Source organism: Pteropus medius, unplaced genomic scaffold (assembly GCF_902729225.1).
Source record: "Pteropus medius unplaced genomic scaffold, Ma_sr-lr_union100, whole genome shotgun sequence".
Lineage (NCBI taxonomy): Eukaryota > Metazoa > Chordata > Mammalia > Chiroptera > Pteropodidae > Pteropus > Pteropus medius.
Window position 1 is genome coordinate 67,867,953 of NW_024349800.1, and position 25,636 is coordinate 67,893,588.

Consider the following 25,636-nt stretch of genomic DNA (forward strand, 5'->3'; position numbering starts at 1 on the left):
GAAGGTTCCATCCCTGTCAGTTCTCAGAAAGCCAGCCAAGCCCCCAGCGGGGGAGGAAGGGAAAGGGAGATCTCTGATGAGGTCTCCAGAGCTATTTTAAGAGGAGTTCCTCCTAAGTAACAAGAGCCTGGCAGGGAGCCTCCTCTCCTCTGGCTCCCCTATTGCCCTTGCCTGCTGCCTTCCTCCCCCACCTTCTTCCCCCATAAGCCCTTGCGGTTCCTGTAGGGGCATTGCAGGTAACAGCGCTGACTTGGCTCTTAGCGGCTGAGAACTCCAGCTCTGCAGGGAGCCCTGCACTCCCACCTCACAGCTTTTCTTCCACCAGCCAGCCTCAGATCAACACCTAGAGCTGCTTTCCCTCTCCGCCTTCCCTGATCTACCCTCTGGTTATGAACAGGGCCCCAACCTCATGATGGCAGTACTGCAGGCACTGAGATTCTGTGCATGCATTAACTTAAAATTAAATGCCCCAAATCCTTCTGCCTTTTGGGTTGGGGTTGGTGGAGGGTACTGGACTAACTTTTGGGAGCCTCCTCCTTGTTCCCTGTCTGTCCCTACTCACCATTTTTTTCCTCCAGCCTGCTTGTCCCCAGCCACAGTGTCCGCATCTACTGAAGTTTGGCAGGTGCCGAGGGGGTTAACAGAACAGCATGCACCAAACCAACCCGCAGGCACGTGGCTTAGCAGTCCAGCAAGGAACCGGTGCTGGCCACCTTGCCTCCTGCTTCCCAGCCCACCTCGCACCAGCAACTTAGAGTAAAGATAAACTCTTCCTCTTGAACCCTCCTCACCCATCTGCATTTTCTAAGGGCCTTGGGCACAGGCAGGTAGGCAGCTGCCTCCTCCATCCCTCCCTTCTTCTTTTTATTTTTCTGTCCAAACATTCTTTCAGGCAAAGGACGGGGGGTGGGGAGCCCCAGACAGATGAGCTCATTGGGAGGAGGGCAAAGGGAGGAAGGAGCTGAAATATCCTGACCAGGGAGATACTCATTGGACAGTCCCAAGCTAGAGAGGGGCATGTGCCCACCTCATGAAGCAGGCATCTGCTTTCCTCACTGCAGCTCAGAGATGGGGTGAGTCCTAAACATCTCTTTATTCTGGGCCATGTTGGGGCAGGGTGTGAAGTCCGGGTAGGGTCTCAGCCATCCTATCCAGAGCTGTGTTTACCTCTCTGCTTCATGGGTTACCATGCCCCCTTTGCCCTCCCATCAAGCGAGGACCGGGGCTCAGGAGGGCTGGGGACTAGAGGCATTGGGAAACTTTGTCATTCAGCCTGGCTGCCATGGGACTCTCTTGTCAGCTGAATGCCCAGATGTCTTCCTGGAACCCTGGACCTAGTCCTGCCCCTGAACTGGGCTCTAAGACAGAGTGACCAAACCAGAAGCGTAAAATGGTATGCAGTACCAGGTATGACTCCCTGAATGTTCTGATCCCATCCCTTATGAACATTTTAATGCAGGAGCAGAGGATCTTGCAAAGTGAGGGGAGAGGGAGGATGTAGAATAGGAGAGGGAATAGATAGGGGAGAGATGGAGAGGCTGAGAGGAAGGGAGGAAGCATGGGAGCAGAGGGAAATCTCCCTGGAGTAAACGCTGTCCAAGGAGCAAGAAGGGTACGGACAGGGAGATAAGTGGCCAGCACGTAAAGAAGAGGTTTTCACAGGTTTTCAGAAGCCAAGAGAGGAGAAGGTGGCCAGCAGAGGTCAGAGTGTTTGTGTAGATCTGTGGGGTCAAGGGCCAGGGTGGGATGTTAGAGGCCATCAAGGTTTTGCCTCTACTTCTAAGCACTGCCGCCCTTACCCTGTTGTCATTTTGAGGTTGGCTCCAAGTCACCCTTCCCCCACCCACCCCTGAGTCTGTGGGCTGTCCTTTTATGAAGTGTGATGTGATAGCTTGGGCATCATACTGCCCTAGGTTTGAATTCTCTGCTATTTTCTAGCCACATCACCTTGTCTGTACGCATACTTAGTATAACAGAACCTTGGTCTCATATGCGAAAGTGAGAAAGGAATGCACGTTTGGGAAGTTGTCCTGAGGATTAAGTCAGTTGATATACATAGAATACTTAACTCAGTGCCAGGCACACAGTAGATACTCAATTAATGATGTCTATTCTTTTTACTAGCCAACTCTCTCTTATCCCCCCACCCCCAGACACACCCTCCAAGCCCTATCAGGCTGGATATAAACCCATCCCACAGCTCTTCCCAACAGCGTCAGCTACAGCAGAGGGCCCATGGTGTGTTCATGCTATGGGGTAGGGATGGGGAAGTAGAAGCAGAAAAAAAAAAAAAAGTCTATGGCCATGCCACCCTGAATGTGCCGGATCTTCTCTGATCTCAGAAGCTAAGCAGGGTTGGGCTTGGTTAGTACTTAGATGGGAGACTACCTTGGAATACCAGGTGCTGTAGGCATTTAAAAAAAAAAAAAAGGAAGACTTTAGCAAAGCTGAGAGGTCAAAGTATGGAAAAAGCCAAGAGAACTGTCACTTTTTATCTACCAGTCTTGACTGGAGGGACAGTGGAAGCTTTGCCTGGGCTGGAGAGCCAAGGATGCAAGTTAGACTTGGTGTGATCTTCAGAAAGCTATTCGACTCACTCCAAATTTGCATCTTCTCCCAGCCTATTTCTCACTGTGTGTGGGGCTTGCCACCACCCCTCTCCCCACCATTGATAAATCAGGTAAAGATGAATAGGGCAAAGTAGTACAAGTGTACAGAGGCAGCTTGGGGAAGAGCGTGACTGAGTAAGAAGACAGAGAGGCAGGAACTTGCCCATGCACGTACTGTATTTATCCTCAGGCAAGCAAGAGTTAATCACACTTGTATCATTCAAATCCTAAAATGAGAGCTGCAGAGGGCCATTGTCAGTAAACTTAGAAGGCATCTAAAAGTATGCCCCGATATATGAATCTTCTTGACAACACCACCGATCTATGCTTGAATACCTTCCGGGATGGGGATCTCATTACCACAGAGAAACTCAACCCTCTGCACAGCTATGACTTACATTCAGTCAATATCTGTCTCTGCCTGCCAGCCCTAATGTTTTGCCATCAGGCAGAATGAGAACGTCTAATCTCTCTCCCCTGTGGCCACAGCCCCGGCCACTGTTTTGGCCAACAGCTGTGATGCACACTTTCCCTCCTGGCAGAACACACCCCCTTCTTCTGCCCATTTGCCCACAGGAGTGACTCTCAATGTTGAGGCAAACAGTTCTTACTCTGTATGCCACCTATTTACAGGGAATTTGTCCCAGTTGAGAAGCAGAGGCAGCTGTGGTGGGGATAAAGATGACTTTGCCATCGTTGTAAGGGAAAGCCCCTCCCATGGAATTCCAAGTAACCAAGCTGAGTGTCCAGCATCCACTAGCCCCCTTCCTTGTTCCGTCTTCTGGTCTCTCAAGGTCGTTCTTGCCAGAGAACAGGAAAAGCGGAAAAGCTGATTTTCCAAGCTACGCTCCACCAACATACCTACTCTCCCATGCCCACCCCATCTATTCCACCATCTTCATCTGTCTTTCTCCCTTTTCTAGCCAGAGCCCTACATAGCCTTTCAGGGGAGTGAGGTCCTAGGCTAGGCTAGGCTGGGCTAATCTATTTTAGGACCAATCTATGTGCTATGTCAAGATGCCAAGTTATAGTTCTCAGCTGGGCTTCTTTCCCCAAGGCCTTCTGGAGCTTTCATCCACTGGGTGGCCGAGCCTGTCCCAAAAGGTGGTTAACACCCTGACATCAGCATGGTAGCAGCAGCTAGAAATGACTGGAACCCGCCGAGCTTCAGGGTGAGAGGACCATGGGGCAATGCCACAGGGCTATCTGAGAAGACTTCCTGTAGAGCTCTGTCAGTGTGGACTTTCTGAGTCCCCAAAGTGCCAGTGAAAGAAGGCAGGAGACCTAGTGGAGGCTCCTGCTTCTGTGCATCCAGCTACCTAGCCTGCATCCCACCAGGCACTACCCCAGCCTCCTCTCACCTGAACTTTTTTAGATATTACCCCTACTCCTGCTAAATGGGAGGAAGACAAGTGGCCTAAGTGGGGCCTACATGCGAACCAATAGAAGGCCAGTCACACTATTGGGTGTATGAATGGGACTTGGAATTGGAGCTAACAGACATACATCTTCTTGCCTATGAACATTAGATTATCCTGGGGAAGGTCTTTACCTAGGGAGGAGACTCGGGTTCCATCCCAGGCTCTGTCATTAGCCAACTGTGTGACTTTGGGAGAGTCACTTTCCCTCTCTGAAATTCAGCTTTAAAAACTGAGCTCTTAGAGGAAGTGTGGGGGCCTCTTCTAGTTAAACTCAGGCCCAGCTGGGGAGGGGCAGACAGGAGCCCCTGATATGTGCTGAGCTGTGCTGAGGGCTAGGCCCAGACTGAATGTGAGCTGTGGGAAGAACAGCTGACCTGGAGCCATCGTGTGGCCTTAAGCAAGTCATTTTCTGTTCTAGTCCTCAGTTTCCCTTTCAGGAAAGTCAGGAGGTTTGGCCAGGTAGTCCCTGGGACCCCTCTATCTCTGATGTTATAAAGAGCTACTCTCCTACCCTACTCTTTTTGGCTCTCAAGGCCTGTCCTAGGGACTCTGAAAGCCTAGGAGTACAGGCTCCTATCCCATGGCAGCAGGCAATGAGCAGGCCAATGGCTCTGCCTGAGCCCAGCAAAGGGCTATGGTGAGAAGGGAAGGAGCAGTGGGAATTGAGAGGTTCTCGTACAGGCACCTTCATCTCAGCTTGGGGACAGGAAGCCAGTGGCCAATGCTGAGCCTCAGGGTGGGAGCTAGCCCTTCCCCCACAAGGCAGCTCATTTTGCAATCAAAACTACCCCACCAGGCCCCAAGCAGGCTTGACCAAAGAAAATTAATTTAGGAGAGGTGCCTGAGCCAAATCCAACCCTCCCAGAAGCCAGGCCCAGCTCCAAAGTGTCCTCGCAAGTGTTCTAGCAGAAAAGCCCTAGAATGAGAAAGATGCTGTCACCGCCCCAGAAGGAACAAGAATCCCCAGTGCCTTCTGCTGCTCAGTCCATGTCCTCCACTTCAGTTTCCCTATCTGTTAAGCAGAAAAGCACCCTCTCTGACATTCCATCCTTGGAAGGACACAGGGGCTCTGGAGAACAGACACCCTTTTAAACCAAGGTTCCTTGGGTCCGTTAAATCCCAGCCACCTCTGTTAATTGCTGCCATTGCCTCTCTGGCGTCTCTCTCAGGTAGCAACAGTAATCCTTGCAGGCATGTGGACTGTCAGTGTCAGAATCCTCCTGGAATATTCTAAAATGCATCTGGCCTATAATCACTGGCAAAGGTCTCTAGGTTATACCAGGGAGCAGACAGAAATAGCAAGAAACCAGGAGAAAAGTAGGAACCAACCACTTCAGTTGCCTTAGGGTTTGTGTGTGTGTGTGTGTGTGTGTGTGTGTGTGTGTGTGTGTAAGAGAGAAAAATGCAAAGGGACATAAGAACAGGGACCGAGAGAGAAAAAGGCCAAGTGTTTCTGCAATAGTGGATCCCCTAGGCCAGGAGGTTGCCTTTGGTCCTGAACTTAGGGCTGATTCGGGGGTATGTAAATGAGATATACCAGTACACGGATGGGACATGAGCAACATGACTCTTCCCCCGACCCCTCTCACCTGTGAAGTCGCATGAGGACAGACTCGAACCAGCTGTCATCTATTTTTCCCAAGTCCAAAGCAGGCAAAAGAGAGGTCTGCCTAGCCAGACGTGGCTTAGAAATAAAGGGTAGGAAGGATGGCCCACCTGTCCCTGGAAAGAATAGGCAACATCAACATAACAGTTGTAGGGGGCTTAGAAGATTGTCGTCATCCCAGAAATGACCAAGAGGCCTCCGAGAAGTGTGTTTTCAGCCCCACTGTCCCTGTGGTGTTTCTGAGATGGATAGAGTCTCCTAGGATTCTGGGAAAGCGAAGGGGAAGAGAGATGAAACATTTGTCAGTAGGAGTGGACTAGACCCTTATCCTCAGTGGGGATCTGACAATGTCAATGGTTTTACCAGGAAAGGAGTGTCAGCAGTCCCTGTCAGGGTCCTGGCAAAGCCTCAATTTACCCCACTCTGAACCCCTGAAAAAAGCCACATTCAAGGGATGTTTAGGGGAGACAATCTGTTTATTGTAGCAATAGATCCAAGCAAGAAGACAAACTGCAAAAGAAACAGTCTGCTCCAAAAGCAGACACATCACAGCAGTCAGGTCACAGAGGGTCATTTGAGTTTCTCTTCCCACCACCTCTTCCAACCACCATATAGCACAAAAATACCTTGAAAGTGCATAAGTAGTTGGTTTTTCCCCTCCAAGTGCACAAAGAGCAATAAGAACATTCCATAATCTCCCTTTGGTAAATCAACTCAAAACACTGAGAAATGATCGTTTCTCTCCCCAATGTAACTTTTAGGGTGGATGTAGTGAGATGTTTTATAGTTATGTATATCATACGTTTATACCTATACATAGACTAAGTACAAATGCATCAGCAAGCTTCAGTAAAGGAAGACATCGGCAAGAGGCACAGCAAGAGACACAGGCTGTCTATCCTTAAGACATAATAAGTAGGAAGGAAAATTCCTTGATTCATCACCTGTTCCAATTGCACCAAGCCATTTCTATGGCATGGAACTATCCTTTTGGCCCTGGCCAGTATTTTCAATTGTCCATCTGCTTAACCTGACTTTGTAAATATTCTCCAGCCCAACCTCCCAGGGAGTCTCACAGGGAGAACTATGGATACAATCAGCTTTTCCTTTTTATAAATTGGGAATAACTTGATTAGTCCATAGCCGAGGCGGGGAGGAGGGGGCGCAGAGCATATTTTCAAAGCCAGTTCCAAGGCACCTCAAGGCATTTCAGTCCTGAATAATTGTGCTTTGTTCTTATAAACTAAATCCCATGGGTTGGCCAGCCCATCTCTCTTTACAATGGCCCTTAATTAGAAGGAAGAGACAGATAAGGGGTTCCAAGAGAGTGGGAGAGGCAGGGAAAGTTGAGAAAACCAGCAGACTGCACCCAGCAGAGCGCAGTGATGGGCACATGCAGCCAGAGTGGGACTTGAACCCCACAGTGCAAGAAAAGGAACAGCTTGCTGGTATAAACTAGAAAGCAGGGTAGGGAAATGGCTGCTGTGGAAACATCTCACACCGTCCCACCTCTATTCACAGAAGCACTATTTTGTTCCCAACCTCATTGTTCTGGGAGAGGCAGCTCCATAAGACCTCTGAAGGAGATTCTAAGGAGCTTGAGAAGAAAAAAGCAATGAGGGTGAGCACCTGGGGCAAAGTGGTTCGTGGCCCACTTCCCTCTGCTCTGGCCCCTGAAGCCAGTGGAGAGGCCTTGCCCTCCCCAGGCCCCACCGGGTCAGAGCAGAGAAGGGAAGAAACTCAGAAGTCTTGGGCTTCTTTATGGAGAGTTAGGATTCCTTAAAATAAACCTAGGGTATCTTACAACTAAATCCCCTAAATATTATGAGTCCTGGAAAAAGAAAAGCTCCCAGCATCAGCACAGATCCTCACTCTTTCTGGGAGAGGAGAGCACTTGAGAGGTTGCCAAAAAGTGAAATCTGCACACTGCAGAAGTGTATTACAACCACTCTTGGTTTCAGCTGGTATGAGGTCGGTGCCCACCACCCACCTTCCCCTCTCAGCTGGTTGGCTTGAAAGATGGGCAATGTCCACCTGCCCCAGGCATCCTGGTGGCTTAGCCTACCTTCATTGGCAGTGTGTTGATTGGCAGTTAGGTACTGAACCAAAGTGTTAGAATTTTCCTGTGGGCTGGACCCACCCCACACAGGCTCTGTCTAGGTGCCCATCTCCAACTTTGCCAGGCTTCTCACCCTCTTCCCAATGGTATCTTCCTTCTTTCCTTCCTTTCTTCCCTTCCCAGGGCTCAGATTCCGGAATCTCTTCCTTCTTCTCCAACTCCAGCCCTGGAAGCAGTGGCTGTACGCGTGGAACTAGATGCACCAAAAAACTTAATCTTGGTCCTCCCAGTGTTGACATAGCAGTTCCCAACTCTTATGGCTTTATGTGTGTCTGACACAGTGCCTGGCACACAGGAGATGCTCAATAAATGGACGCTGAAGTGAATTAAATTAAATCTCCCACAGGCTATTGTTCACTCCCCCAAATTGACCATCTAATGGGCAGAGGCAGAGAATAGTCCCTGAGACTGTCACAGTCCTGTCTCCAACCACTTTTCTCAGCCTCGTTCCTGCCCTGGGCTCCAACACTCTGAGCCTGGGCAGGACCTGAGCTCCTGGAAAGGTTGAAAGGTATGAAAAGGCTCAGCCTGGGGCAGGGGATGGGGCATTGTCAGCAGCTCTGTCCTCATTCCCATCACTCGGTCCCTGCCTCAGTCGAAGCCTGGAGAGGCTGGGCTCCGGGGAGATGAGCAGGGCTGGATGCGCACACCTCCCTCACCTTATCTCCCTCATTTACCACAGAGGCCCCTCCCACCAGGACAACTATGGCTGTGATCATTCAAACTGCAGACTGAGGAGCCCAGAGGGGATGGCAGGACCCTCAGTTTGTCAGTTTGAACTTCAGTTTCCTCATCTGCAGTATAAGTGACGTGGCTGGTTGATTCTCTGAGGGTCCAAGGTAGTGTTCTCCACGCCAGCAGTTTCTCTCCCTGTCTCTCTCCCTCTCTTGAAATTCCCTTAATATGAGTAAAATGGCAGTGAAAGTTGGCTCCCCACAAGTGCTACTTTCTTCCCCACAACAGAGTTGTTGGGGCAGGGGAAGGTGTAACATAGCTCTAGATGTGACATGGCCACACTGCTTCCCTTGGGGTATTCCCTTCTCTGGTCTCTAGCCAAAAGCCAGATGAAAACCCTGCTGAGGGTAACTGGGAAAGTCTGAACAGAGCTCTGAGTTTTGCCCCCCACTCTGCACATCCTCTTCTCCGCCCGTGGCTTACATCCCTCCTCATCTCTGCACCTTAGCCGCTCCTGGCCCAGGCCGATGGTGGTCATCCTGTTAGACAAAGCAGTCTGCAGTCAAGTCCATTTTACAATGGAGCCTACCCTGTCAGTCCTTCAGCTGATTAAAATCTGTCTCCTGTTCATAGGCAAGTATGATGGAAAATGACCACTACCTGGAACAACGCAATCCACCCACGGCCCAGCTCAGGGGTTCTTCAGATCCCAAGAGATTAGCACCCAGCGGAAAACCACGAGCCTTCTGTGGTAGCAGCCGTTAATGGAGAAGAGGGTGAAAGCAGAGCTCCCTGGGCCACGGCTTGTCTCCATTTGCTTCCAGTCTCAGCTTTTCATCAATGCTCAGGAAACTCACGGTTGTCCCTTTAACATACCCCATCCCCAAGTTATAGGAACGTATATATTACCACCCTCAGCCCGACTGGGAGCAGCTCAGGGAGCAGAGCAATGTTCCAGTCCAGGCCTTCTTGAGGCAGCACAGGAAAGCCTCTCCCCCACCCACAGGTCCTCTCTGAAGCTGCCACCAGAGGAGTTCGTGCTCCGGGCAGGCTGGACAGCTGACCCCCTCCTCCACCGCTGCCCACCCTCCCCCTTCTCCTTGGGACCCTCACACATGCCTCCTGCCTCCTCTCAGGGACTGGCAGTTTTGAACTCACTTCCTCCCCCCAGGGCCCACACATCCCAGACATCATGGCAGTTTTCTCAAATGAAAGAGAGGTGGGTCACTCTTGGTGCAGGGAGGGGGACACAAAGTGAAAGGTTCAGGAGGCTCCAGGTCAGCCCTGGGGTCCTGGTTTAAGAGAAGCACACCAAGAGAGGGTAGGCAGGGGCACGCTGAGCGGAGCAGAGAGTGGGAAGGAGATAGGGCATGAGGGAGGGGCTGTGGGGCCGGCCGCCTGTTACTTGGTGCCATCATCTGCGTTGCCCTCTCCATCTGTTTTGCCCTCCTCCTCCGTCTTCAGGTCATCCGTGCTCAGTTTCTGCTCTTTTTTCCTCCTTACACACTTCACTACCATCAGCACTAAGATGACCACAGCCAGAAAACCTCCCACGGAGGCACCCACAATCACAGCCACCGTGGAATCCCGCTCAGGGGGCTCTGGAGAAGAAAAAGAAACAGACCCACTGAGCACTAGGGCTGGAAGAGTTAGCCTTGGCCTCTGTCCCCTGCTCCCACAGTATGTGTGGAGCGGTCCTGATTTTATTCTTCTGCATGGAAAGAACTTTAGTCAAAAACAAAAATCAGCCCAGATCATTGACCTCTAACCCCCGACCCCAAAATCCCAGAGTGCCTAAAAGCCCCAGGAGAGGGCAGTATGATGCAGTATTTGACAGCATGGACTTTGAGATCAAAAAGACCCAAATTTGTGTCTTGATTATACTATTTATTAATTGTGTGACCTTAGACAACTTACTTATCCTCTCTAAACCTCAGTTTCTCATTTGTAAAATGGGGATAATTAATAGTACTTCCCTCACAGGGTTTTATGAGGATGAAATAAGGTAATGCATAGAGTTTAACTGAGACATAGTAAGTGCCCAATAAATGAAAGCTGCTATAATGATTCTTAAGATCATGATCATGATCAATAGCATTACAAGAACTCTCTGAGACATCTTCCCAAGTCCTCAAGGACTGGAGGGAAGAAAACAGATGCCTTGCAGCCAGCACAGGCTGTTGCTGTGATTAGTCCCCTCAGGAGGACACAGCCTCTCCAAAGGAGCCCTGAGCTAATGCTGCTAGAGAGTAGTTGTGGAGAGTAATTCAGTGGGAAAGGTCAGGTGCCCCCACAGCAGCCTTGCTCCCCATTCTGCCCACCTGCCTCTCACCTTCCATGAGAACCTGCAGGTAGATCTTGCCATGGCCACGGTGGCGGTCAGGTGGGTTCATGATGTAGCAGTTGTAGAGGCCCTCATCCTCGAGCTGCACGTTTTTCAGCGTCACTGACACATCATATTTGCTGGGGTTCCCCGAGAACTCCACGCGGTCTCGGAACCGCTCCAACTTCAGGTTAATGATCTTCATGCGGAATTGGAGGAACTGAGGTGGACAAGGGACAGGATGGGGGGGATGGATGAGCGAGGAGCTGCAAGGAGAGCAGGATGCTCCTTCTCCCATGCACCTTTACCTGGAAGAGAGGCAGTTACCTCCAGATCTCCGCCACCCTCCCCGGGGCATGACAATGCACCTTCCGACAAAGCCCTCTGGATCAGACAGCCCACCCAGATACTATGGGCACCTGGTCTAGTATGGGGCAGGGTGCGGGAAAGGTAGGCCTCCCACTGTGGGCCTTCCACTGGGCCGGACCCCTCTCCCAGCCCCATCTCTATCCCAGGACTCACCATCTCCTCAGAGCAGTTACTACACTCCTGGTAAGTCCAGTTCAGAGAGAACTGTTTGTGGTTCACTGTGTAGCAGGAATTGAATGTGCAGGCCAGGCGAGCATCAGAGCCATTGAGCACATTGAGGGTAGTAGGTACTGTGACTTCCATGCTCCGCCCTGGTGGCACTGTGGACAAAGCCAAAAGCTGGTGAGGATTCTGGCTGATAGTGCCATGGAGGCGGCAAGCCTGCTGTGCCTGGCGAGGAGTGGAGCAGAACTAGGGCAATGGGCTGGGTCCCTAAGAGCCGAAATTAATCATGTGGCGGGGTAGAGTGGGCAAAGTTCATAATGGGTAACTGATGTGGCCCTGGGGGTGAGGGCAGTGCAGAACAAGTCTGGGGTAGAGAGAGACCAAATCATCTGTCAAGCCAGGGACAAACAAATGGCCTCAGGCCTTTTCCAGGAACACCGTTGGGCAGCCCCTCCACTTGGCCATCCTGCTCCAGCCCTGCCTGTGCCACTTGCTAGCCAAAGACCTAGGACAAAGGACTTCACCGTGCTGGCTTCCTATCCCCCTTCTTCCTCACTACTTCCAACCATCTCTGCTAAGCCAACCCTTTCCAACTGAAGCTACAATGTCTCTCATGGGGCAGGAAGGCTTGAAGACACATAAAGATTAAGAAGGCCTCATACTTTATACCCCAGGGCCAGAGCAAAGCATTGTGCTCAGCCAGTAGAGACACAATTCCGAGGAACCAGCTGATGGGTCTACAAGGACAAGAGTCCCTTTTGAAGATGTAAGGCCTGAAAACACCACAGCAAGGAGTTGATCCAGGCTGAAGGGGTGGCAGTGTGGGAACAATAGGTTTCTGTGGAATTCTACAAGGAAACCAGACTTGGTATAGCAGATAGGGGCTAGGGCTGAGAAAGGCCCATCACACTCTGACATTCTAAGCAAGGCAGAGTCTAGGGTGACGTGAGTGAACCAAAACCCTTCCAGTGCCCCTTATGGGACAGAAAGCCTGGGGCACGAGATTTAAGAAGGCACCCACCTTTAGGGTCATGAAAATATCTTTTTAAATTTTGCACCCCAGGTGCCTCACTTGCCTCACCTAGTTCTGGCCTTAGTACTAAGAGTCTCTGCCAATATTGTCAAAACCTCATCCCAAAAGATTAATTGATTTATCAAAGACAAACAGTAATGTTGAGCATCAATGATTTATTCACTCATATACCAAATATTGATAAATCACCTACTATGCTCTTAGTCTAGGCCCTGAGGAATACTGTCGTGCACAAGACGGGTAACATCACCAGAATATGGAACTCGTATTCTAGGGAGGGAACAGACAGTGACGAGGGAAAAAAAAAAATAATGTGACTTTAGGTGGTGATACATGGCAAGGATTGTAAGAAATAAGCAAGGTAAGGAGGTGTTGTTCTCTATCGGTGGTCAGGGAAGACTGCTCTGAGGGAGTGACATGTAGGACGTCCCTGACTGAAGTGAGGGAGTTAGCCATCTGAAATTTGGAAGGAATCAAGTTCCAAGGCAGCAGAATATCAAGAGCAAAGTCCCAGTGGCTGGAATAATCTTCATTTATCTGAGGCCCAAGGAGCAGAGTGATCAAGGGGGCAAATAGTGAGACCTGAGGTCTCAGAGTCAAGCAGGGATCAGGTCACAGGATCTACGGGCCAGAACATGATGTTAGGATCTAATTCTTTGGAGTGAGACAGGAAGCCACTAGGGACTGGGGGCAGTTAGGAGGCTGTCCAAGCAAGAGCTGTGGGAATGGCATAGAGATGGGGAACTGATTAAATGTGGGTTCAGTCCCAGCTCTGCTTTCAATCAGCTAGCTGCAAGACTGTGAGCAAGCTCTTTTACCCTCCAAGCCTCAGCCCCCTCTCTACAGAATGCAGCTGATTACACCCACCTCCCAGAGTTGTTAAGATAATTAAATAAGATTAAATACATAAAGCACAGCATGCAATCTGCCTGAAAGTAATTGCTCAGCAAATGATAGCTCTGGTTATCCTAAATTTTCCTCAAGGCCTGCCCTCCACCTTCCCACCCCCATAGACAGGAAGGGCTTCTGGGGCAGCCTCCTAGCAAAGGGCACTTTGTGGGGCCTTGACCCCTGCAGGACTTTTATTTTTCAAACTGTTTTATTGTGCAAAGCTGCTGGGCCCTACACCAGAAGCCACTGCACTACAGCCTGGAAGCAAATATACAGAGTCCTTCTGCTCAGCTCATATCTCTTAGGATGAGTGGGCAGGGCTAGTAGGAACGACTTATGAAGAAAAGATGCTCTGAACTGCTGCCCTAGAGGTCATAACTGAGTCCTAGATAGAGGGATAGGCACGCAGATCCACCTGCGAGGCCAAGGCTTCCAGGTGTGCACTGAAGTGCTCATTAGGGGAGTATGAACTGGGGAGGCTGAGTGGGCTCACCAAGAAAAACAGCCCAGTTCCCCTCTCCCCATTTCCATAGCCATTACGAAAGCACCTAGCACAGCTCCAGGCAAGGAGGAGGTGTGCAGAAAATACCGTCACCGCCCCCACTCTGCAGAGGCAGAGAAATTTGTAGGGAAGGAGCCTGGCAGGGCCTTGACCTGAGCTTACCTCATCTTCCAGGAACTCTCTGCTTCTCTAACACCTTCCCTTGAAAGGATCTTCTACCTTTCCAGAGCTCTCGACCAAAAGGAGCCTCCAAGTGATACTAGGAAATAGGTGCTGTGAATCTGACCCACCCCTTGCCTCTGTCCTGACTCAGCCCACGACATCACTCCAATTAAAACTTGAACCCCACCAGGCAGCACTCTCCAAACTTAAGAAGCCAGCACCCTGCTGTGTAGGAGGGCAGAGTCATGGGGAGCAAGGAGCCTTTTGTGGCTGGTGGGAGCAGGCAGACAGAGAGGTGCAATGCGGAGTCCCTCCCCCTCATCTTGACAGCTGGTTCCTGCAGGAAGCGCCAAATGGAACACGCGTGCCCTCTACTGGTCAGAGAGGTCAACCACCAAGTCCCAACTGCAGAATAAAGGAACAGGGAGTCAGTCACTCAATCAGAGTAAGCCAGAGTGGGGACCCTCAGGAATTATAGATCTAGCCCCATGGTCTTACCAAGGGGGAAAATGAGGCCCTGAGAGAGACACAGAGGATGGGGCAAGCCGAGACCAGAACCATGGTTCTTGACTCCTAGTCCAGGACCCCCACTTCAGCCTGAGTCCTCACCAAGATCCCAAGGCTCAAGACAAGGGCCTCAGGCCTTTCAACAGTCCAGGCTCTCATTACAGACAAGGAAACCATTGCAGAAAGGTCAGATCTGTGAGCAAAATCCTGGTCTCTTGATGAACTGTGCTGCTTCAAGAAAGTAGCCAAATCCACAGCTAGGGCCACAAAAAGACATCATAATTACAACAATGTGCTTACTGTGTGCTAGGCATCATTTAAGCACTCTATAGATATTAGCTCATTTAATACTTACAACAATACTATTACGCCTCCACTTAGCAGATGAGAAAATTGAACATAAAGCAATTAAATGAATAGCCCAAGTTCACAGCTAGTAAGTGACAAAGTTAGAAATGAACCCAGGCTACAGGGCTCCAGACAGAGGGTTGAAGGATTGAGGCTGGGTGGGGGTGTGATTGTTCTTCTAAGGCCTTCAACTGTCTACAAAGCAGGTCCAGCCCCTCCCTCCCCCTATCCCCACTCTAGGCAGGCTGGCCAGAGGGAAATCCTTCTATTTAAAGGAAACTCCATACAAGGGAGCCTACAGTCTTCCTGGTTTTCAGTTTAGGACCAGGTCTAGGGCCTGGGTCTCCTAACTTCCAACTAACAGAAAGGAAATGATGATCAACAGGGGTGCAGTAACGATGCAGCTTTTGATCTTAGTTCCAAAACATTACCACTGCTAGGCCTCCCCATTTTCTCCAAGGCACTTCTGGCCCCTCAGACTCCATGGCATCCACTGTTCTAACTGGCCCATTTTACAGAGATCATAAAAATTTGCTCATCTCCTGCCAAACACTATCTCCTACAGAGAATGGAAGTTAATTCTCTTCACTCATTTTTACTTATGAGGTAGGTTTATTTCCTTCTTGGTGGAGAGAGACAGAGACAGAGACAAGGGGGTGGTTAGAGAAAGAGAGAGAGAGAGAGATTGAGAGAGAGAGTCTAAACAGAGAAATTATTTCCCTGACCTTCTGGATCATACTGTTCCCTGGGGCAGCCCTTGCCTCTCAGGCAAGTGTGACACCTAGCCCCTATCTCCAACACTTCTTACCTGTCAGACCTACCCCCACGGGGTCCCCCCTCCTGGCCCAGTCCACCCCCATGCACCCTGCTGTCAGGATGAGTGGGAAGGGACCCCACAATGCACCTCTCTGCCCCGCTCCTGCCAGCCACAAAAGGCCCTCACTCCCCATGGTTCTTCCTTCCTATACAGCAGGGGGAATAACTCACCCCCAAACCTCCACTGGTTCCCTGTTGCTTTCAGGATCAAGTCCGGGTTCCTGGGCACAGCTTCCTAGCCCTTCACCATCTGGGACAATCCGATCTGCTGGCTTCATGCACCACCAGCTCCCAACCCTCCACGCTTCCTCCACTCCAATGACCCCAGAGTTCTTACATTTCCTAAAAACACCACCAGCTTTCACTCTTCCTTCTTTTACACCTTTGCACGTGTTTTTACTTCAGATAGGAAACTAGTTCACCCTCTGCCCCTGGGGCCCTTCCACTTATCCTGCAGATTCCAGCTAATAAGGCATTGCCTCAGTGGCAGCCTCCCCAGCGCCTGTGCCCTCTCCCCAGCCCTATTCTATCACTTCCACGTGACTTGAAGACAGAATGGCATAGTGGCCAAGACCACAGCTCTAATGCCTTGATCTGATCTTAGGCAAGATAGTTAACCTCCCAGCATCTCAGTTTCTTCATCTGTAGAATGAGGGATAATAATAGGACCTACCTCCTAGAACTGTTGTAAGGATTGAATAACTTAATATTGTATAAAGCTCACAGCAGTGTCTGGCACATAGCCCAAAACAAAGGTGAACTGCCATTATCATCATCATCATCATCATCATCATCATCATCATCACAGCACATACAATACTGAGTTGTTATTATTTATTCATGTGCCTGTGGCCCTCCAGAGGCTCTGGGGAATTGATTCATATTTATCCTGGTATCCCTGGACCTATAACAGCTTGTGACACACAGTGGGCACTCAACAAAAGTTTGTAGAAGGCAGGGAAGGCATTGTCCCCTCTGTGTCTGTGTCCCTGCCCCCACCAACAGATATGTGCAGTGGGCTTGAGTGAGGACCAGATTCCACTTCTAGGCCTCTCGTACCACGACCCAAACTTTAGTAACCAGGCCAGTGACTGCAGAACCAATGACCTTGAGAAAAACTCTAGGAAAGCCCAGTCATTTGGATTGTTTCTAACAAAAAAAATAGTCTCACATGCTTCTGTCACAGTAGGTTGCCCAGCTTGTCATTCTCATAAACTCAGACCCGACATAGTCTCCTCCCTTGTCACTTGTAGTATCCCTCCACCCTGAGGACTGAAGCTACTACAACTCCCAAAGTCTCACCTCAGCCCTCAGCCTTGGAGTGCCAGGGCACGCCTCATCATAACACCAATTAAGTTCAAGTTCGACATCTCCCTTCCTTCATTCTCTTCTCTACCAGGTTTGCAGAGGCTTTAACTTCCTTCTATCACCACCTCACAGCCTCCACACCCTGACCCCTTCACCCCAAACTCCATCTTCCCCAAAGCCACACCTGGGTCTTGATCACCAAGCCCCCTTCCTTTCTTCACTTAGATAAGGTTCTCACAAAGCTGCCTCCCTCCCACAGGAAGCTCTTCCTAACTCCCAAAAGAGGTCACCTGTCCTTCATGCCTGGCTCCTTACACACAGGCCAATCACTCAACTTTTTGCCTGTACTTGAGATTCTTTGATCAATCAGTTTAATATAGCAGTAAGCTTTCTTGAACATTGGGGGCAGTTGAATTCAATGCTTACGAACATGCAGAAGTCAAACAAACAGAGGTTCCAATCTCAGTTCACCTTAAACTTGACATGTGACCTTATTGGGCAAGTTACTTAAATTCTCTGTACCTGTTTCTTCATTTGTAAAATAAGGATAATAGCAGTACATACCTCATACGATTACCGTACCGACTTCTGTGAGGGACAAAACAAGATATGCAGTGCCTGGGCACATGAAATGCTTTTATAAAGTTTAGCTATCATTGAGCACTTGCTATGTGCCAGACTCACAAAAAAACCCAGTAGATATTCTCCAGTTTACCCATGAAAGAACTAAAGCTCAGAGGGGTCGAGTAACTTGACTATGGGTATGAAGTACATGACAAAGGTGGCTTTAAACCCAGATCAGATTCTAAAACCCATGTTCTTTGTATTGCCAAACATTCACCCTCTGTTGTTAATAAGCCCAAAAACTCAGCAAAGCTAATAGGATTTATCATGCAAGCTTCCAGGGGCTCTCCACTGCCTCCATTTAGCAATCTTGCCAAATAACACAGCGTAGCACACCAGAGAGACAGAAAGAGAGAGAGAGAGAGAGAGACTGTGATGGGGAATATTCCCACTGACAATAAGTTTAAGAGCAAGAATGAAACTACCTATAAAGCAATCTTGCAAATAACTCTCTAACCCACCTACCCATCAGAAAATCCATGAAAGGTCAAATTTGAAATTAATATTTGGGTCACTTGACAGGGCAGCTACAAGGGCTGGGCTGGACAGTTCTGAGATATGGTCTTAAAGGGCCACAACTTCATTGGGCCCATGGGTTCCTTCTTCTTTCTTTATTATTTTTCTGATCCCTGCACTTGACCCCTCCTCCACTCCATCTGACCCAAGCCAAAAGTGCCTTCTCCATCAATACACACTGCAGCAGGTCTCACAATCCAGAGATCATTCCTCAAGCCTGCTTCCCATCCACTCTCCCACACATTTCAAAAAATCGATGGTACAGATTTCCAGGAAGCCAGACCCAAACTCAACTTTCTGCCTTCAACTGCCCCCCACACTCTCTCCTAACATTCTAAATCCACCAGATTCCAAAGATCAAGGTTCACAAAAGAAACCCCTTAAGAGAGCATTAAGTCTCAGGACTCCATATTTGCAGCAACTTTAAAAAAATCCATGAAGAGACTGCAGATGGATCTAACCCCCACTCTCACCCTACCCCACATACACACAGGTCCACTTCAGGGAAACCTAAACAAAAATCACCACCCTTGTCATTCCCGAGCAACACTCAGCATTTCTGACCAGTGTTATGCAGTCCCCAGCAATGTCTCCCCCAGTTCCAGCACCTCCCTTCGCTAGGACACTGAAGAGAAGCTCCAACAACGTTTTTTTTCCTGCCCCCTGTCCCTATCCTCTTCCAGTTGTGGCTGCACTTCTGGACCCGCAGGAGCATGCAGATGTGCAGTCTAACTTACCCAAAGAGAAAAAGAGACTGAGCCCCGTGAGACTGAAGGCAGAGCGAGGTAGCCAGGCATCTTTGTGCATTTTCAGACACTGAGATGTTAGTCGGGATATGGGAGAGGGAAATTTGAGGGGCCAAGGGCTATAAGGGAAGAATAGTTAGATGCTAAAAAAAAAGAAAGAAAAATGCACGGATGTACTTCAAAGACACATACAACATTAAGGAAGCTTTATTTCCATCTCTCTAATATGGCCGGCCTGTGTGTTCTTGCTAAAAAGAGAGAGGGAGTGTGTAAGAGAGAGAGAGAGAGAGAAAAGGTGGGGGGGCGGCAGCTGGGATGGAGTAAATTTTGTGGTTGCTGGATTTTTAAAAGTAGGTGGGAGGGTATAAAAAAGTCTTTCTGAAAAGAACAGTTCCCCAGAAATTTTTACCCTCCAAAACAAGAACTAAAGCAAATCCTGCTTTTCTTCTTAACTTGGATAATTGTTGGGTTTTGAAAGCTGTTAGAGGAAGCTCTTTATTTCTAAGCTGCTGTAAGGGGGAGGTAGGGAACTCCTTTTGTCATTTAATAACACCCAAAAAAGGAGACACTTGTTTTTATGTTATTTGGAAAGAGTTCTGGGAAGTGAGTTGGGGAGACTTTCAGGAAGTAAGGACTTCCTCATTTTTCTAGCATTTCTGTTGAACACAGAACATGTTCAAGCAAACTGATATAAAAACACCTAAGAGACCTTACATTCAAATGTAACATGAATCAAATCAACAGTAGAAAGACATTTTCGAGACAATTGGGAAAAAGTAAATATGGACTATTAGACTATATTAATGAAAATTTCTTAATTTTATTGGGTGATAATATTGTGGCTATATTCTTTAACATCTTTATCTGTTATACACAATGGAGCATTTATAGGTGAAATAATATGATGACTGAAATTTACTCTAATATAGTCCAGAAAAAAAAGAGGTGGAGGAGGTAGGTGACACTAGACTGAACATTGTTATTGATTGTTGAAACTGGTGACTAGTGCAAAGGGTTCATTACACAGTTCTCTCTTCTGTTATGTATGTTTGAATTTTTTTTCCTTTTGAAAAAGGAAGAGAAAATAGGCTAAAACTACATGTAGGAGAACGTGAGGTGGAGTACCAAGGAGGCCCTAAGCAGAGAAAGTCACCCGACTCTTCCAGGGAGATATTTAAGTAGAACACAGGTTCTCATGCAGCAATCACATGCACTTGTGATGCAGCAAAGAGGGGGCATATAATATTTTTGAGCATTAACTCTGCACCAAACACTTTATATATGATCCCTCAACTTAAATGTAACCCTGGGATAGGTGATTCCTTCTTTAAAAAAAAAGGAAAAAAATTGCAAATGAGGAAACAAGTCGACAGAACTTAACACAACCAACTTACCTACAGTAGTAGTAGGTCAGAGCCACGATTCAAACTGAGGTTTGTGTGAAACACTGGGTATTTCCAGTATTCCACACTGCCTGTCACAAAGGGGAGAACACATGAGACCATCCCTCAGGTTGTTTAGAGACACAGAAGAGAAGACTGGAATAGATAAGCAAGTGACCTCTGTAGTGTGGTCCCCAGACCAGCATCACTGTAAAAGAAGGTGCTAAAGGGCAAGGCATGGAGAAACAAAATGAGAGACCAGCACAGTGCTTGGCTCGGAGCAGACACTCAATAAACAGGTGATGCTAGCTGCAAAGGGGCACCCCTAAATGAATTAATAAAGTTGGAGAGGGAATGGGGGAAAGAAGACATTATGACGAGGGCAGCGAAATCTAGCATAGGCCTCTGAAGCTGTTCTAGACTGGGGAGGAGCGGAGTGGGCCGGATATTGGTGGCAGTTGCTGATGGCAGAGGGGTGGTGAGGAGACCTCTGTGGTTCTCCACCACACCAGAGGTGGCTGTCCCTGCCTGATCTTGCACAGACTCTGTCCCCAAAGTGCCTCTGTCACTTTGCTAGAGACTGGTGGCTGCTGGCTCATCCACAGGGTGCAGGCCACGGGAATGAAAACCAGGGAAGGAGAAGAGTAGAAGCCTGGAGGAAGTGTCCTCCAGTGGCCAGGTTTAGTCTCCTCAGGCCCCAGGTCTCCTCTGCTATCAGCAGGGCCCAGGCTTGCAAATGTGTCTGGAGGGTGGACTGGCACAAGCAGGGGCCTCAGCTCCCACTATAACCCTTCGGTCAGATCCCAGGCTGCAGCATAGCCACCCATGCTGCCGCAGACACATGTCAGATACAGAGTTTTGGTTTGACGTAGCCGGCCTCCTCTTTATTTTTTAATACAGCTGAAGGTGGCTGTGAGGCCCAGAGAAGTTGCTTATCCAGCTCGCTAGGTCTCATACTGGGTCCAGAAGCTTCTATTTGGGTGATATCTGAGATAAGAGATGGATACAGAAGTTCCTCTGCTTCTATCCAGTATTCGACTATGAGAAACTAAGTACATGACTTATAACAGAATAGCCTTTGTCCAACTGAGCCTTCCAGAACCGAGGGTAAGAGGTACCCTCTCAACGTGAGGCAGGAGAGCTACCCCAGGACCTCCCCACAGCTTACTTGGGCCTCCAGATGCCCATTTGCTCCCAAAGAGTAAGTCTACCCTAGGAACTAATAAAAACCGTGGAAGCAGAAACTCAAAGAAGTATTTTGTAGAATGAAGACACCAGTATCAAAGACAGGCTATTTGGGGAGTAAAGCCTTATTTTTGGCATTTCTACCCAGTGCCTACATTTTATTAGATAACACTCAGTTACCTGCCCTGCTAAGAGAAGCAGAATTACAAATAATCCAAAGGAAGTTAGTTTCTTGGCCTTTAGAATGCCTAGCTGAGGCCACAGAGAGCCTCCCTAGTTACATTTACCTTAAAGCCTCATTTCTCAAAGTGTAGTCCCCAGACAAGCATCATCAGCATCACCTGGGAGCTCCTTAGAAATGCAGAATCACAGGTCCCACCTCCAAAGAAGTCAGAATCTGCATTTTTAACAAGATCTCAGGTGCTTCTGAGCACATTGAAGTTCGACAAGTATTGCCTTCAACTAATATTAAAAGGTTTGCACCCCAGGAGCAAGGGGCAATGTGAAGCCAGGTTTGGGGGGTTGGGGAGAAGGGAATGGTAAGCAGGGGCAAGTTTAGGATTAAATGCTGGCCTTAGTAGGTCTGCTTGGGAATAACAAGGTAGGGATCCATTCCATTCGCCTCTCTTCTCTGCCCCATTCCCTTCTCAAACCATTCCATACCTGGTGAGGTTTCTCTTACCCCACACAGGGCTTCACGTCTTGGTGTCTTTGCCTTTGCAGTTCCCTCTTCTAGAAATGCCTCTCTCCTCTTGCCTGCTCAGCAAGCTCCTAGTCTTTCTTCCAAAATCTGCTACAATATCACCAACTTCTTATCTTCTACATACTCCTTCTCTCTGTGCTCCTGTGACACTGGGTACATTCACTCATTTGTTCACCAATTCCTTCATTCAACAAGCTCTAACATCAACTTAATGCCCCATATGTGCCAGACACTAGGCTAGAAACTAGAGACCCAGAAACAAATGAGACACAGTTCACCCTTTGACGGCTCACATTCCAGGCAGGGAGAGAAATGTATAAACTCCCAATACAGCATAATGAGAACAATCCCATTTACTAAGGGATGGGATGAGAATAAAGGTACACCTGGTATTTCTTGGGTCTCCATGTTAACAGGAGTCGGAGGGTGTTATTATTTTTGTTCACACTTCCTACCTCCCTGACTACAGCTCTATAAGAACAGAGATTGTGCTTATTCTTCTGAGTCTGTTCTGGGCCTCTACTGGTCCGTGAGCAGATGCAATGAGTGGATGTCTTTTATATTCAGGAAAAGGGCAGGACCTCCAACAGCCTGACTTTGCACAGCTTTACACAGTGGTCGGACTAGGGCTGGGCAATAGGTCCAGCAGCATCCTGCACACACCGTTCTCCATTCCCTGGGGTCTACATTCAATGAGGGTTTGTCCTGCATGGGATCAGATGCTTCAAAGCTCACAGAAAAGACCTAAAGCAGGATCTCTAAGAGCCTAGGAGCTCGAGGAGAAATTAAAGCCTCATACCTATAAAATAACTAGAGAACATCAGAAAATAAAATCTGGTAAGTGTAGAGACATCTCGGAAGATGTGAGAAATAGGAGATCACGGTCAGACTAAGCAGGACCTTGAAGGAGTATTGATTTGAGCAGACAAGAAGAGAAAGGGAATTCCAGGCAAGGGAACACCAAGAGCAAAGGCTTAGAAGCAGGAAAGACAAGAGTATATGGAGCAGAGAGTTCCTGTCATGAAAAAAAAAAAAAATGGGATGTGTGGATGGGTAGCCAAGATGTCACCTGAACTCAGGAGTCCATGAACATACGATGTAGAGTTCAAACAGGTGCTCCGAAAGTTCTGGGACACATAAATCTCTATTGCTCTCAGCATCTCAGCTTTCTGAGAAAACTCTGAGTTTCCTTAATTTTGATAAAGATGTTTTGAGAGTTAGATTTTACAGAAATGGTAGTGAATTGCCTGATTTCCCTTGAGGAAGACATGACCACATTTGCAAAACAACTGTCCAGAACAAAAGGTCAGTAGTCCTGAGAAATTTTGTTTATGCTTAGTAAGAAAATAACTGGTCTGTGTTGGGATAAAACTTACAATCTAAGGTTGTTTGGCTCTATTATGACTAATTCGATGGCAACATGACTGTACCACCAACCTGCTTACACACACACGGATTTTTATAAAAGAAAATTGCCAATGTAATACTGATCAGCCAAGAGGAGAAAAAGAGTGGGATGGCGATGAAGAACAAAAGACTGAAGGGCTGGCCAAAGGCTGCAGCCTTTTAAAGAAGGTACATTGTCTACAGGTCCCCAGTGGACAGATTGAACTGTTTTCAATTTCAATAGTCCACTCTGATGCTACTAGATTCTCCATAATTCATGAGTGGCCCCACCCCCTCCACCCTTAGGCTGCTTTCTGTTGGCAAAAGCCTGTGTGTCTCTGCAAGTCTTTGAATATGGGAGCATCTGGTGTTCTAGGGACTTAAAATACCACAAATTCAAGTAACAAAAGTGCTTGCGAAAGGATCTACTACAAAGAGATCCAGCTTGCTCCATCTCCAGCAGTTTTCCTGCCCGTCAGAATATCATCCCTCAGAGTTATGCAAAGCCCTTCCCTAAACTCAGCTTTCTAACTCTCTTTTTAGATTAGAAGAATATTGAGTATTTGGGGTTTAAGGGCATCCTGCACATAGAAATAAAAAATTAACAAGAAATGGGGACTGAATCACCAGAAGACAAATCAAACTGGGGAAAACACATTAGAATGGAATGAAGGGCTCAGACCAGGCACTAGTCCCTAAACAACCTTATTTAGTCCTCATAAAAAATCCTATGAGTCTCTATTTCATATATAGGGAAAATAGCTTCAAAGAACTGAAGTAAATCCTGAAGTAAATTGCAATGCTGAAAAGGGAGTAAGAGGCAGAGCCTGGATTTGAACCAGGCCTATTTGGCCTTGCAGCCCATTCGCTGTGCCATATGCCCCTATGTTCCTGGATGTAATAGACAACCATCCCTAAGAGAAGGGCATGTGAGAACAGGCAGGTCTCTTTCACGGTCCCCTGCAGAGCTGTTTTGGTTTTAGGCAAAATCAGTATTTGATAGCTGTGGACTTCCACTCTCAACTTTGACTCTATCCTACGTACAAGAGGAAGGCTTGCAGGGAGGTAGAACTGGAAAAGAGAGGTGGGCTTCCTTTTCTTCCTCCTCAGTTACAACTGCTGAATCCAGAATAGAAGCCAAACTTTGAACCAAATTCAAATTTGGGCAAGTCAAACTTGGGAGGGGTGTGCCCACACTTCCACAATCAAAACACCCTCTGCTCAGTCCACTCTCCAGCTCTTATCCCAATTATCCTCTTTGACCTAGAACGACAAGTGTGAAACCACCATCCACCCACCTGGCTCTGTATCCTGAAGGTCCTCATCCTATGCTCACAATATTTGAGGAAGTAGAAAAAGGGCACTTAGCCCAGAACAGCACGTTACTTAATAGCTCAAAAATGAAACCAATTCCTCTCCACGAACTATTAGGATATAAAACAGTCCTCCTCCCGCTTCTACTTATCATGTCATTACATGTCCCCTCTCTGATACTTCTTGGACAGGATATCACCTTAAATACACATATTGTAAATCATTGACATATTCCTTATTTAGAGCTAATAGGTAAGAGGAAACATTTAATGACTCTTAGCTGTGATTGAACAAGAACAAAAAGAGGCTATAGGCTTCCAAGTGGAGACCCAAAAACAACTGCTAAAAGAGAAAGAGTTAATAACAGGTATGTTATGAGAGGGTCCATTTGGAGAGTAAAAGGCATCTTTAAATATATAGCTCCACTTATAATTGTATCAAAAATTAGAGACCCATCAAGGATCTCTTTATCATAGCCTGAATAGCTAAGTGGGAAAGGTGGGATGCAGAGAATGCGGAAGGGCCTGCAACCGTCAAGGAGAGGAGACCTGAGCTGAGCCCAGGCTAGAAATAGGAGCTCAGTACCAAAGGATTTTAAAAACTAACCTTATTAAGTCTTACAACAGTAATCAAAAAGTAGAAAAACCATTTCAAACCAAGAGTTAAATCAATGGCTGTCCACTTTGGCAATCCATGAGTGTCACTTTTGAAAAAGACAAATGCCCAAGCTCCACCTAGGAATTCCAGGACACCTTTGGTAAGGCCCGGCAAAGAGCCACCAGCCATCTGATACCCAGCCAGAATTAAGAAGCCCTGGGTTAAACCCTAGAGCTGTATTCGTACCCTACTTCCACACCCCCACCACAAATTTTCCCAAGACCAAAACCAGTTCCTAGCATGTTAAGTCACAGTATGTATGTCTTTCC

The 25,636-nt window shown here is 48.0% G+C and overlaps 1 protein-coding gene and 1 pseudogene across 3 annotated transcripts; one reads left to right on the top strand and one right to left on the bottom strand.

The window, feature by feature from the left end:
* The first annotated feature begins 2,294 nt into the window (after nt 1–2,294).
* On the top strand, nt 2,295–2,413 carry LOC120622309 (uncharacterized; annotated as a pseudogene).
* Nucleotides 2,414–5,863: 3,450 nt separating this feature from the next.
* SCN2B (sodium voltage-gated channel beta subunit 2) lies at nt 5,864–25,606 on the bottom strand. 3 transcript variants are annotated; one of them, XM_039888047.1, is made up of 4 exons: nt 13,876–14,142; nt 11,276–11,442; nt 10,763–10,973; nt 5,864–10,031 (listed from the first exon to the last, which is right to left on the bottom strand). In XM_039888047.1, exons 2-4 carry the CDS (start codon nt 11,423–11,425, stop codon nt 9,832–9,834), a joined length of 561 nt encoding a protein of 186 aa, XP_039743981.1. In that variant the 5' UTR covers nt 11,426–11,442; nt 13,876–14,142; the 3' UTR covers nt 5,864–9,831. The 3 variants fall into 3 exon arrangements, with proteins under 3 accessions (XP_039743981.1, XP_039743980.1, XP_039743978.1); XM_039888046.1 differs by lacking the exon at nt 13,876–14,142 and adding an exon at nt 24,695–25,606 and having other exon boundaries at nt 5,865–10,031; XM_039888044.1 differs by lacking the exon at nt 13,876–14,142 and adding an exon at nt 18,732–19,174 and having other exon boundaries at nt 5,865–10,031.
* Nucleotides 25,607–25,636: the final 30 nt, after the last annotated feature.

Excerpts from the sequence above, each read along its gene's own strand:
- SCN2B (XM_039888044.1), bottom strand. The coding sequence starts at position 18,801 with ATGCACAAAGATGCCTGGCTACCTCGCTCTGCCTTCAGTCTCACGGGG. Across the intron at positions 11,443-18,731 it reads CAGTCTCTTTTTCTCTTTGG|TGCCACCAGGGCGGAGCATG; the intron begins GTAAGTTAGACT and ends CTTTGTCCACAG. Across the intron at positions 10,032-10,762 it reads CCTGCAGGTTCTCATGGAAG|AGCCCCCTGAGCGGGATTCC; the intron begins GTGAGAGGCAGG and ends TTTCTTCTCCAG.